A 14027-nucleotide genomic window follows, 5' to 3' on the forward strand; every position below is an offset into this window, starting at 1 on the left:
TTATTAGTACGCATTAATTAATTTCTTATTTTGTTGCAGCACAGATTCCGTGACATCTGTCATTCGTCCAAAGACATTCTTTGGTGTTTAATCCCGGCCTTGTGACTCTTCAAATAGTCTCCAAGTAAGTATCCCGACATTGCAAATATTATACAAATATTTCACAGTTAAAATTTTCGTTTTTTAAATAACTGTAAAATATTTGTATTTAAAATATGATTTTCTGCATTTATGATATTTATGTGTTGATATTGACTCATTGTATAAATACATATTATATTTTAACAGAAATGAATCGAAAGAGACCAATCTAAGTACAAGGGAATAACATTAAAAGCTGGGTCGGATAATTGTTGTGGCTTAACATGTGGTGCCATTGTATCAGTACAAAATATTGCTTTTTGTACAGAACGAAATATTCCAATGATCATAGGTCACGAATTCTTAGATAAAGATCTGTATAATATTCCTTGTCCTTCGTCGCTACTTTTGGTACTTATATCGTGTGCTCACAGTCCAATTTAAAATCGTGGCCATTACATAACATTATAAACAAATATGTAAAATTACCTTATGAAGATAAAAAATATGCAGTTTTTCCATTAATTCATATGGAAACATAAATTGTATGTTTATTGACACAGAATGACCGAAAAGACGTGTTATGCGGTCGTAGAGTTTATGGATGGTCTACAAGTTATCCCTACAAATTGCAGGTTAAGTCAAGATCTACAAAGTGCCCTTTGGCCTAATTTCACAAATAACAAGAGTTATGATAAAGCAATCAAGCAGATGATAGATCCGGAATCAACGTGGGCGAGCCATTCTATAAAAAAGATATTTGGGACATTTGGTAAGCGACGTTATATGTCTTTAGTGAATGTATTATTTTTGTATATGTTGCTATTCCTTAACAATATAGTTTAACAATACAATTTTATTTTAATTATATTATTTTGTTGCAGTTTCTTACGTAAGAGCAATGAAGAAGTTAAAAGAGGCCGAAGATACATCTGATTTGAACTCTGGCACCGAAAAAGAAGAATTCTTGAAAAAATCAAGAAAAGTTAGAGCCGCAAAACCTATTGATTCGAGTAACGACGAAGAAGAAGAATCTGATGACAGTTTTGTTTCGGAGCTCCCAACTTTTCCTAAAAAACGTTGTCACGAGATAACACAATGTATGTCGAAAAATAAAGTGGGCAGGCCACGAAAAGGTAAGAGGATTAATAAATATCATTATAATTCACTGCTGTGTTTCTATTAAAAGTATTAATAGAAACACAGCTAGTGAATTGTAATAATACAGTGAAAAGAAATATTTCAATAACATAATTTTATATTTGTATTATAGACATTAACTACATTGGTGTTGAAGATAACGCCAATAAAGAGAACAACGATCAAAATGTTGCATCGTATGACATAACAAAAAAAAATTCTCGTAACAATTATAACGCCAATAAAGAAAAAAGTGTTCAAAATATTGCATCGTATACAACGAAAAAGAAGATTAAAAAAAGCGTAAAGCTTATCGCAGATAAATTGTCAATTGATATTATTGACAAAAAAACAGGAAAACATGGATACGACAAAAGATTTTCCATTGAAAAATCAAACCGAATTGGATACTTTAGAAGATAAGCTACAAAATGATGAAGGTTATCGAAATGAACTGGTAGGTCAACGTTCATATTACTGTAACAAATATATATTTATAAATATTTTTTTACTGAAAAATCTAAATCGATAACGGTCTCTTTATTTTAGAAGATCGTACACCCACGGTAATCGATTCTGTCCCTCAGACAATTTTCCAAACTGAAAAGTCGCTATTTTTTTACATACTTACAGTTCATGATTAACGTAACGAGCAATAAGCTCTAGTCGTTACTTTAATCATGAACTACAAGCATGTAGAAAGATAATGGTGACTTCTCAGTTTGGAAAATTGTCTGAGGGACAGAATCGATTACCGTGGATGTACACTAACAATAGCTGTTAGAAAATAATATTGTGGTATTACAGTTATATTTCTTATTTATATAATTACAACATATTAATGCAAATTGGAATTTATTTTAGATTAAACAATTGTGTCGCGCAAGGAGTGGTAATATGAGAACTTTTTGCATTCGATTAATGAGACGCATATTTTCGAATGAACTAGCTACAAAATATAGTTGGCTTGGAACCAAAAAGAAAGAAATTTTTTCAACTTTGCATATATGCAAAGTTATTATGAGTAAGTTCAATATTTAAAAGCAATCTTCATTGTTTTATTATTGTTAAATCTGTAACTTATGACTTATACAATATTTTTGTAATATTATAAATATGTATAACATTTGTTACAATACTATAACCATATTACTTTGAAATTGTCAAGAAATTTTACAGAAGTAATACAAATATCTTATTTTTTAGGTGTGAATCGAAAATCACATTCAGATGTGCAGCGCCAATTAAAATATGGTTAGCCCATGCTCCTGAGCGTTTCAACAGACAAAAGATAAACAATAACCAAGAAGATAACCAAGAAAAGAACAGAGAAGAGAACCGAGAAGAAAATCAAGATGAAGAAAATTGATCCTGAAAGGAAAAATACCAGATTTGTATCAGTGGGATCAGTGCATTACTGCAATAGCCGGACCAAAGATAATATATAGCAATAAAGGCTAATGAAATACATTTAAAGAAATAAATGTTTTTATATAACGTTCTTATATATAAAATAAATTTATTTGTTAATTGCATATTTAGAGTCCTTTAATCTAACCTTTAAATAAAATTTCATGGATACTTAAAATTTTATTGGGTTAGATTAGGTACACGTATTTTTGAATAAAATTACACATTCTCGTGAAATTTTATTGAAAGATATACATGGAGACAGAAATGCCTCATACAAAGTTGCACGCATATAGAAGCATATTTAGTGTGTGTTCCATCTCTTTTTGTAATGCTCAATATTATGCATTGTAAAAGAAGGCCGGAACACGCGTACCGAGTATACTCCAATTTTCTGTGCAACTTTGAGTGAGAAGGCATTCCTCTTTTCCGCGTGTATGTACACGTACCTAACCCTAATCCAACACATATGAGCACGCGCACGCAATGATGCGTAAATGTATGCGTGTATACATGAGCTACTGATTGTGAGCCTTGACCGTTCCCATCCTCTGCGCATACTGCGAGATATCCTCAGGATTTACTATTGATCAAATCATGCGGGACATAGGAACTTGCCCAGCATTTCCCATAGTATATCGCAGTCGGGATCTCGTAAATCCCCAGGATATACGGAACTTACTGTTGCGATATCCTCAGTATAACTCATGTAGCACAGCAGCACGTGCAAAAAGCGCTTTGAAAGCGCTATTGAGAATGCACCTCCCAAAACCGCTGTCAGTTACGCACTTTTTTGACAGATGGCTATTTTGATGGATTTTGATTCATAGTGTGCCAAAAATGATTTCTAAGACTAAAACGTTGCTTGAAAACATGTAATTCACTTTGAAAAATACTCAAAAACACTTTCGTCAATTATGCGCGTAAAAAGCGCTTTAAAAGCGCTGTTGAGAATGCACCTCCCAAAACCGCTGTCAGTACGCACTTTTTTGGCAGGTGGCTATTTTGATGGATTTTGATTCACAGTGTGCCAAAAATTATTTCTAAGACTATCAAAAGTTGCTTGAAAACATGTAATTTACTTTGCAAAATATTTAAAAACATTTTCGTTAATCATGCGTGTAAAAAGCGCTTTGAAAGCGCACGTAGCACAAGAGCGCGTGCAAAGCACTTTGAAAGCGCTGTTGAGAATGCATCTTCTAAAATTGCTGTGGAAATGTGCAAATCGCGTATAAAACATCTATAAATAACTTTCAAATCTTTTAGAAATAATTTTTGACTCGCATGAGAAAAACATGACTCGCCCTCGTGTCTTTGTGGAGGGTTAAAACACGACATTTATTAAATATATCAGATCGTCATATACGGGCGCGATTCGGCTTTTGCATAATGACAACGATTGGCGCAACGTGACGCGGTAGCCAGTTAATTTATCGCTTTTTCGTATAAGCGAAAGAATAGGTAATTGGCTACCGCGTCGTAATGTATCTCGAGCGTGGCAAGTGCGGGATGCATATGTGTGCACGCGGCATTACTCGCGAGTACGGAGAGAGGCGGGGGAGGGGGGTCGGACTCACGCCCACAACGCCTGCGTCCGATTGTCTTTTTCAAAGTCGCGAATCGTAAACATGTCTGTACGTGCGTGCGTGTTCATCAGTCTCGTCGAGGTTATTATTCGATCAAAGCCCGCGGCCGGCGGCGTAGTCTCGATCTGTGTGCAAACTCGTCAAGACGTGTTTCGTTCGGTATAGAATTTTGTAAAAATTGACGATGTAATATATCATCCGTGTGGTAGTGGGTTAATATACGAGTAAAAAGAAGAGGAATAAAAGCATATATTTTGAGTAATGGTCGTATAACCCCTGATCAAAAGAGCTTGAACCAATATTGTCTGAACTAGTCATCAAGGTCGTCGTCGTCTTCGGACGTGGATACTCTGTAAGTAGTTTCTCATATATATTTGTACGCGTGTAAAAATACATGAGTCGTATAATTACCCCTGCTTGTAATATATGCAAGCATTTTTTACAGAGAGTCATCAGTTCCGAATTGCGCATCAGACGCATAGTGTATTATTTGTGTTTCGTCCGGTATAGAATTTTGTAAAAATTGACGACCTAATTATATCATCCGTGTGGTAGTGGGTTAATATATACGAGTAAAAAGAAGAGGAATAAACGCATATATTTTGAGTAATGGTCGTACAGCCCCTGATCAAGGGAGTTTGAACCAAATATTGTCTGGACTAGTCATCAAAGTCGTCGTCGTCTTCGGACGTGGATACTCCTGTAAGTATTACATTTTTTCTTATATATTTATTTATATATATTATAGTTTCTCTCTCTCTTATATATATATGTACGTTTGTAAAAGTACATGAGCCGTATCATTACCCCAGCTTGTAATATATGCAAGCATTTTTTACAGAGAGTCCGTTCCGAATTGCGCATCAGACGCATAGCGTATATATATTATTTGTCTTTGATGTTCATCGAACGTTTAAGAAGAATAACTAGTGCTCTGCGTTTTGATGTACAAATTCGGAACGCACCCAGAGGTTACGATACAGAGTTCATGTATTTCTACAAATATATTTATTATATGCATTTATTTGTTTTTGTGTTCTAATTCTGTTTTTTTTTTTATTCCAAGATTTAATTTTGCTACCTAGTTGTGTCGTCCCTGACAACATAAGTGGGAACAGGAACCTGCATGGTGCTACGTTATAGATTAGCTAATATACTAACTAGCTAATAATAACAATCCAAACAGCGAAATTGTTGACGTGTTCGGACGTGGTTACTCATGAATTCTTCCGTAAGTATTACTTGTTACGAGATACTACCGTGTATCTTCTCATGATTCTCTTGATTTATTGACTACCAAAGACTGGTATAAGTTGAAATAAATAAAAATCTTTTTTAATATTTAGATATTTATTCTTTTTTAATAATAATATAGATTTATTTCATATTTTTGTATGTTTTATATATATAGAAAAAGATTTTTATTTATTCTCCATATACAGTAGACATTGTTATATGACATTAGTTTATATTATTTCCTTGTAGTACTTTTTTTAATTTAATTTCAAATCTTAAGTGACTTTTTTTTGTAATTACATACTTAAAGAATAATTTTTTGTTTATTAAGTAATCATGCCTCCAAAAAAGATTCTTAAAACGAGCTACATAAAGCATCAGGCAGCATCTGCTGCTCGAGATCAACTCCAAGAAATTCTTAATGCTTCACAAGAGGAAGCTATCAATAATGAAATCCATATTGAAAATTCTCGAGCACATATTCAACTTGGAACTGAACTTCCTGATGATGGGGATGTACCTGCCGATCTGCCCGCTCCCTTGTCCCCTGTTCACGTCAATCCTGATTTCCTGTTTGAGGATTTGCGGCCCGATTTGCCACATGTTCCTATTCAGCATGTTGATATTGAGGAAAATTTAGTTGAAAATATTCTCAGAAGATTTGTTTTCAATGACATCCATCATAACGATGAATTTTTATGTGATGATATTGAACATCATGAACAAGATGATGACGATGATTTATTAACAAGATCTCTGCAACTGTGGAGTAATAGATACAGTATTACCAGTGTGGCTGTTAATGCATTGCTTAACATTTTAAGACCTTTTCATCCAGAACTGCCTAAAGATTCGAGAACTCTGAAGAAAACTCCAAGGAAAACTATACTGAGTGTGCTTTCTAATGGGGAATATTCCCATGTCGGCCTAAGATGTGGTATCATGTCAAAATTGAAGCATGGCATCAAAAATTGTAACACAATTATGCTAGATGTTTTTGTTGATGGCGTAAAAGTTTATAGAAATGTTTCCGAAGAGTGTTGGCCTATTCTGGCCAGATGCAAAGATTTTGTAGATTCTACGCCATTTGTTATTGGAATATTTTACGGATTGGGAAAACCTAAACCAATTCAAGATTATTTAAGTAACTTTATCCAAGAAATTAAAGATCTTAGACGTGAAGGTGTCGTATTTGAAAACAGATATTTTGATGTCGATATTAGGTATTACTTGGGTGATGCACCTGCTCGTGCCTATTTGAAGTGTATAAAAGGTTCTACCTCACATGATGGATGTGAAAGATGCGATCAGGAAGGAGGTTATGATGGCTTCGTTTATTATTCTACCAAAATTGGGATAGAAAGAACTGATGAGTCATTTGATAGTCGAAGAGACCCAGAACATCACACAGGAAATTCTCCCCTTATTGAACTGCAAACAAAATTTATTTCACAATTTCCTATGGATAGTTTTCATTTGCTAGAAATAGGAGTTATGAAGAGGATATTGCAATTTGTAATAGCTAGAGGTCCAGTTACAGCTCGCATGAGCGGACAAGAAATTCAGACTTTGTCAGGTTTACTTAATGATCTTGCAGATTACATCCCAATTGAGTTTTCAAGAAAACCTAGTTTGAGACGCTTTTCTGAGTGGAAAGGAACAGAATTTAGACTGATGATGTTATATCTAGGGCCTGTGGTACTTAAGTTTGTGTTAAGAGATGAAGTCTACAAACTATTTTTGCTTTTTCATACTTCAATGTATATTTTGTACAATGATACCCTAATTGACATTCATATGGCTGATGCAAGTAATTTCATTGACATGTTTGTAAAGTACAGTGCCACAGTTTTTGGAAAAGGTTTTGTTGTATACAACGTTCATATGTTATTGCATTTGATTTCTGATGTGATGAGGTTTGGAAACCTTATGAACTTTAGTGCTTATCCATTTGAAAACAAGTTAGGTGGATTGAAAAGGCTTATTAAAACATCTTCCAAGCCTCTCCAGCAAATTTGTCGTAGGCTATGTGAAAGAGAATTAGTTAATACAAATTATCTTAAAAATCAAGCAAGAGGTCTTATAAATAAGCATGTAAATGGCCCAATAGCCAATATACTTCCAGTCATATCGCAGTATAAAAGATATGAACACGAATCTTATACTCTGACTATAAGTCAACCAAATAATTGTGTTTTCCTTAAGGATGGAATGTTTGGGCTAGTTCAAAACATTGTAAATACTGGAGATGTTAACGGCTTGAAAATTATCGTTAAAATTTTTGAAGGTACTAAAGATCTGTATGAGTACCCAATGCCATCCAGTGATTTAGGGATTTGTGTTGCATATAATCTGAATGAGAATTTTATTGTTTATGATTTCTCTGACGTTCTTTATAAATGCATTTGTCTTTCTTGTGGGGAACTGGAATATGCAGTTTTTCCTCTGCTCCATCTTTTGTAATTTCTCAACTAAAAATAATTTTTTATCCGTTGAGGTATGTGGATTATTTTAAAATCTGTACACGATCTATAATTTATGACAGAATTTAGACATAATTTTATTTATATATATAATTATATATATATATATATATATTAAATATATTATTAAATCTAATTATAAACAAGAAAAAATTACTACGTATAAGCAAGAATATTTCGTATATTCAGTTAATAAAAAAATAACTAAGTAACTTGCTTCCTGGACCAAGACATTGTCATATATATTTTTCTTCCTTTTCTTCTTTAGATTTATTGATCAAATTTGATAGTAGATATGTCATTTACTATTCACGGGTATTTATACACTGCGCATATTTCACGCGTTTTTGTAGAACAATTTATAAATTTTAATTATTTATATGTATTCTGTATTATATAACGTATAAAATTATAAATAGAATTTTGTCACGAATTCTGTCGCAAATTATAGATCGTGTACAGTGGACTTTTATTATATAGTAAATGGTTTACATATATAATTATACAAATAAAAATGGCTCAAGCAGGTTACACTTTGATCAATGTTTTATGATATATACGCACCGTGTAATTTCTATTAACTTGATATCTAATCTATGAATTAATTACACGTTTCATAATTTTCATAATTTTTATTATGACTTTTAAGGAGGTTGGTTGACATTTCGCTGCAAGGCAGGCGGCGCGGCAGGGGGAAAGCATATATATGTTACATTTTCGTCGCGTAAAATAAACAAATTTTAGCAAATAAATATGTAGAATGCTGTCAATTGCTGTTTCTTAAGGTTTAAAAAGAGTTGTTTGTACAATTGAAAGTCAAATACGTTATTATATTCACGTTGAATGTGGAAATAATAAATGTGGTCCTGTTTTATTTTTACAATTTCTTGATAACTATAAAGACAAATCATTTCAGTCTTCGAGAAAGTTTTTTCTAAATATGTGAAGAATTATTTGCACGTCCTATTTTCATTAAATTCTTATTATTTTTAATATGCTTTCGAGAGTTACATTACAGATTAGATAACATTTTTGCTGTGTCGCCCGTGTATAAGAGAGAGACAAGAGTATAACTTCAATAATTAATTACTCGAAAACTATGTAGTCAATTGTCTTTAACTTTGGCATGGACGATAGATTCCCATAGACGAATATCCTCCATAAATTTGAACTAATTCTTATCAAATTGATTTGAGCTAGCAACCACCTTCCTTAACAGATGTTCTGGCGGTATATGTGCAAACATTGTTTTTTTTTTCTTGTTTTCTACGCAGGAAAATTATAACATTATATTTTATTTTAGATAAAGCAGTATAGCATTATAGAAACACAAGATAATAATGGACAAACAATTACATCTGTTGTCCCAACCAAGTGGATCTCTGATGATTTTGTTCTATGTCCACAAAATCCAAAAGAGGAAAGCAAAGCTGTAAAAGCATATGTTGATCCAGACAGTGTTACATGGAAAATTCTTTCATGTACAGTGCGAAAAACTTATGGTGAGTTTATATCCTAAACTAAAAAATCTGATATTCTTAGTAAGTTTACTGTTGAAACATTTGTTGCTTGTTTTATTTCAAGATTCATATAAGAAAGCTAGAGAAATGCTGCCAATGGCCGAGGATACAGATGGGCTTGATACAGAAAAAGAAACCGGAAGAGGCAAGAGAAAAAAAAAGAAAAATCTACTTTTTAATGATAGCGATGACGATGATAATGATGATGATGAAGAGGAGGAGAAAGAGAAGGAGAAAAATCACACACGAATTTCCAAGGGAAAGGCTCTACCCAGGCCACCAAAGTCTAATTATAAAAAGAATCTTCAAATCAGAAATAGTAGCTCTGTACGGAATGCTCTACAAAGATTGAAAAATCAAAGAGTTACAAAAAAATTGAGGAGAATTGATGAAAGGTCAGACACAGAGGAAGAAATGGTTGATGATAATGTAGAAGTACCTAAAAAATGCGGTGCAGAAGATATCAATATGGAACTTGAAAAAGCTCGCAAAAGAATTCAGGAACGAATAAAGAAAGCACGGCATGAAAAAGAGACGGAGGCTCATGTGCGAGAGAATCCGGGAGTAATAGATAAAGAAAATGAAAGACCTAGTGACCAGTATGATATGAATGTACAATCAAAGAGAAACCTGCCTGATCTTTCTTTAGTAATTCCTCCACCCATAGGTAAGCGCTATTGGAATTAGAAATATTTTTGAGATATGCTGGTGTATCATGTTATTTGTTTATTATTGCAGATGAGGTAGATAATACAGATGATGTGACGTCCGTTACAACTTGTCAGCCTAGGCAACGTCCAGTCTCTGCCCTTGCACTCGATCCAAAATCTTCTACATTTAGCCGTTCAAGCTCTGTCTCATCCAACCAGTCTGCTACATTTAGTCGTTCAAGTTCTCTTGCCTCCAATCAGTCTGCCACATTTAGTCGTTCAAGCTCTGTCGCATCTAACAAACCACCCGTCACAACATCTCCAGCATTGAATGTGCAAAAAATATTGACTGAATAGCTAGTTTTAATACGTTTGTACGATATTGTTTCTCTGTGTTGTATCTCACTGTCTTGTTTAATGCATTTTGATTTTGTTTAGCGCTCTCAACGGCAAAGGAATCAAACTTGGATCAAGATATATCTTCATCTTCGGCAGGTAAATGTATATGTAATTGTAACACTTATTTTTTTCACTACTCTACTCAGTAAAAACAGCCACTAGGCTTTTGACTATAAAATGATGTCAATATGACGTCAAAATTGTCATCACTTTCTCTGTCCTACCTGGGGGTCGATTATGTACTTCAAAACAGTGAAAATTACAAAAGTGAGCGAATTTATACTAGAATATTTAAAATTTCATTGGTTAACATTTTATTAGTCACCTGGTGAATTCGCTCACTTTTGTAATTTTCACTAAGTTTTGAAGTACACAATCGATCTTCTGGAATACAAATAAAATTCGGTATTATTTATGTGTAAACATATTTTAATTTATTTTGCCATTATTTTAATTACTCATTTTGACATCATTACTCCTCATCGATTTGATGACTGACATCATTTTGACTAAGTTGTTTTTACTGGGTAATATACTAAAACTATCCTATTATATATCTTTTACGTTATAATACATCTTTTGAAAATGTGATTTGTCTTTACAGGTTTTGCTATCTGGATATATGTCGGCTTCAATTTTTTATTTACAGGTGTGCTTGTGCTGAAGGCAGTTCTCTCTAAGCAAGAAGAACTGTCGCGAAATCTTCAAAATGTAGACCATAAACTGAATCTTATTATGGACCTTGTTAGAACTGCCGAAAATGTCAAAAAACCAGAAGGATGGCCTACTCTTCCATTACGTGACATGAATTCTTTTTATGAATGGGAGTTGTTTCTCCAAAACGGCGACAACTATGATTTTGCGGTAAATATTTAATGTCCTGCATTTATGAAAACTTAGCAACTTATTTCAACACATCAATATAATTTTTTGCTAATAACTTTTTTTTCTGTACAGGTATCCCATTTTAGTGTTGTAGCTGGGAGAGGGGTACACGAAGGAGAAATGGCTACTAGTATACTAAGGCACGAGTATTGGTGAACGTCGTCAAACAATTAACAATTTTTTTTTTTGATATTTTAATCAATTTTTTTTTTCAAACTTGCGTTTTTTAAAATTTAATTTTTTAAAAAATTTTTTAAAAAATTTTAACTGAAAAATTTTTCCCCTTTTTTTTTTCAATTTTTTCCCTGTATTTGGGGACATATAAATGATTTTTTTTAAAACGCAGTTTTTCGAAATTTGGGGAAAAGATAAAAAAAATTTTAAAATTTCGTGAAAAGGGGTTTTTAAAAATTTTAAAAATAAAAGATTTTTTTTTCCCCTTTTTTTTTAGATTGCGCGCGAAAAAAATTGGGGAAAATTTTTTAAAGAAACATACAACAAGTGACCCCCATGCTGTCAAAAACAGATGCTGCTTTGACCCCATTGTCATTAATTTAAAATTTCATAAGGGGATTTTAATTTAAAACGATTAATTTTGCAATCGACCAAGGCTAAAATACTTTTTTTAAAATTTTTTCTTTTTTTTTGGGGGTGCTTCTTTCTTTTGTTTTTTTGCTTTTTAATACCGAGGGTTTGGGGTGGTCAAAAAAAATTTTTTTTTTTTTTTTCGTATTGTTTTGGGGCAAATAAGAAATTTAAAAATTTAAAAGAAAAACCCGGGGAAAAGGGGGTTTTTCCGCAAAAACCAGGGACAAACACATGTAGGGGGGACCTTTCGGGGGAAAAGAAAAAAAGGGGGGGGAAAAAATTTTAAGGGGGACGGTGGGGGTAAAAAAAAGGGGAAAAAAAAAATTTAAATTTTTGTTAAGAATGGAAGATGGGGGGAAGGAAAGCAGGGGGAGAGAAAGGGGAAAGGGAAAATTTTTGGGGATAGGAAAAAAAAAAAAACATGGAACGAAGATAAAGACTAAAAAAGGGGAGTTTTTTGAAGAGAAAGCCCGAAGGGGGGAAAAATTAAAAAAGGGGAAAAGGGGGGGGGAAAAAGGGGGGAAAGGGGGAAAAAAACGGTAGAGAACTAGGGGTTTTTAAAATGGGGTTTTATATTTTTTTTTTTAAAAATTTCAAAAAAAAATTTTAAATACTTGGTGTTTGCGGGGTTTTATAGTATAAAAAATAGATAAAATTTTTTTTTTAAAAATTTTGCGAACGCACTCCTTAATATCTCTTCTTAAAATTTTTCCTCGTGAAATTTTTCCCCCCGGGGGTTTGTTTGGGGTTTTAAACTTTAACTTAAAAAGCAAAGATTAAATTTTTTTAAAAAAATTTTGGGAAAACCTTTTTTGAAATTTTTTGTAATAAAAAGAAAGAAAAAAAAAAAAAGGGTTTTTAAAAAAAAATAAAAGGAAAAATATTTTGATTTTTATGTAAGAAATTTTTTTTTTTTTTTCGGTAAAAATTTTTAAAGGGGTTTTTTATATATAGGAATTATAAAATATCTACTATTATATGTCCCCGGGGAAAGTAATATATAATAAAAAAATATAGGGTTAAAATTAAGAGAAGAAGAGAGAAAGAGAAAAAGGGGGAGAGAAGAGGGGAGAGAGAAAAGTTTTTTTTTACTTTTCTTTTCAAAAGTTTATTTTTATGTTATATATATGGGGCCCCTTCCCCAAAATTTTGACTTTTCTGTCACCGTAAATTTTTTAAAAAAAATATTAAAAATTATACACCTAATTATTATTTACGATATAAATTCCTAGAAAAATATTTATAGTCTGTTTTTAAAACCCTTTAAAACATCTTAAAATTTTTTTAAACCCCTATGGGAAAAATTTCAACATAGCATCTCAAATAGTCCACTAATAAGAGGGGTTTTAAAAAAAAAATATAAATCATGAATTAATTCCCCCCTGTTTTTTAGTTTAAAAGGAATTTAACCCCGGTATTTCAAAATAAAAATTTAAAAAAATTTTCAACTTAAATTTTCAAGGGTTTTTAAATGAGCCTACCCCTTTTCAACATTCTAATCTTTTTTAAATTTTTACGATGTTTATTATTTACTTATTTTTTTTAGAAATTATTAATATACGTAATACATAAAAATAGATGAGATCTTTTCTTCCTTTTTATATGTGTATTTGATTCTGAAAATTATCATTTATTAAAAGTCACCTTTTTTGCCAAAAATAGAATTTTGGCACAGAAATCTGTGATTTCGGTGTGTTTAAAATGCTTACGAAGGTGAATGTTTTCAGAGTGGATAGTATTTCGAGTCACGTGATTGCTTCAGTTAGTCAGACAAGGATAGCACGGTACCCGTTCAACTATCTCACTCACACAGCTCGGATCGCTTGAGAACAGTGGAGTGCTCCTTCCAGTATGGTTATAGTTCAATGATCATTACTGCTAGACCGAGTAGAGGATCGAATAGGCGGGACAACCAGTAACAACGGTGGGGTGTTGTTAAATTATTTATTATATTGTACCAGTATATATCTCGTCATATTCAAGCTCTGAATTTGTTGGAAATCATAAATGCTGGTAATTATTATATCTCTTCATTAAATAACATGTTGG

At 32.5% G+C, this 14027-nt stretch overlaps 2 protein-coding genes across 6 annotated transcripts in view; both read left to right on the top strand.

Moving 5' to 3' along the window:
• Positions 1 to 2186, top strand: part of LOC143908781 (uncharacterized) — a 3341-nt gene extending 1155 nt beyond the window's left edge. Inside the window, exons 2-7 of one of the 5 annotated variants that reach the window (XM_077426579.1) lie at positions 40 to 124; positions 289 to 433; positions 645 to 853; positions 966 to 1217; positions 1379 to 1678; positions 2086 to 2186. In XM_077426579.1, coding sequence (XP_077282705.1) covers positions 366 to 433; positions 645 to 853; positions 966 to 1217; positions 1379 to 1644 — 795 coding nt within the window. In that variant the 5' untranslated portion in view covers positions 40 to 124; positions 289 to 365 and the 3' untranslated portion in view covers positions 1645 to 1678; positions 2086 to 2186. Of the gene's footprint in view, positions 1 to 39; positions 125 to 288; positions 493 to 644; positions 854 to 965; positions 1218 to 1354; positions 1679 to 2085 lie in introns of all 5 variants that reach the window. The other 4 variants (XM_077426577.1, XM_077426578.1, XM_077426580.1 and 1 more) reach the window with 4 other exon arrangements.
• Positions 2187 to 3367: 1181 nt separating this feature from the next.
• Positions 3368 to 11546, top strand: LOC143908805 (uncharacterized). Its single transcript, XM_077426615.1, has 9 exons — positions 3368 to 4569; positions 4663 to 4919; positions 5284 to 5448; positions 9240 to 9438; positions 9521 to 10123; positions 10195 to 10457; positions 10544 to 10601; positions 11155 to 11369; positions 11463 to 11546. Exons 3-9 carry the CDS (start codon positions 5437 to 5439, stop codon positions 11544 to 11546), a joined length of 1434 nt encoding a protein of 477 aa, XP_077282741.1. The 5' UTR covers positions 3368 to 4569; positions 4663 to 4919; positions 5284 to 5436.
• Positions 11547 to 14027: the final 2481 nt, after the last annotated feature.

Source organism: Temnothorax americanus, unplaced genomic scaffold, assembly GCF_048541705.1.
Source record: "Temnothorax americanus isolate GAGA-0224 unplaced genomic scaffold, ASM4854170v1 Scaffold116, whole genome shotgun sequence".
Taxonomy (NCBI): domain Eukaryota; kingdom Metazoa; phylum Arthropoda; class Insecta; order Hymenoptera; family Formicidae; genus Temnothorax; species Temnothorax americanus.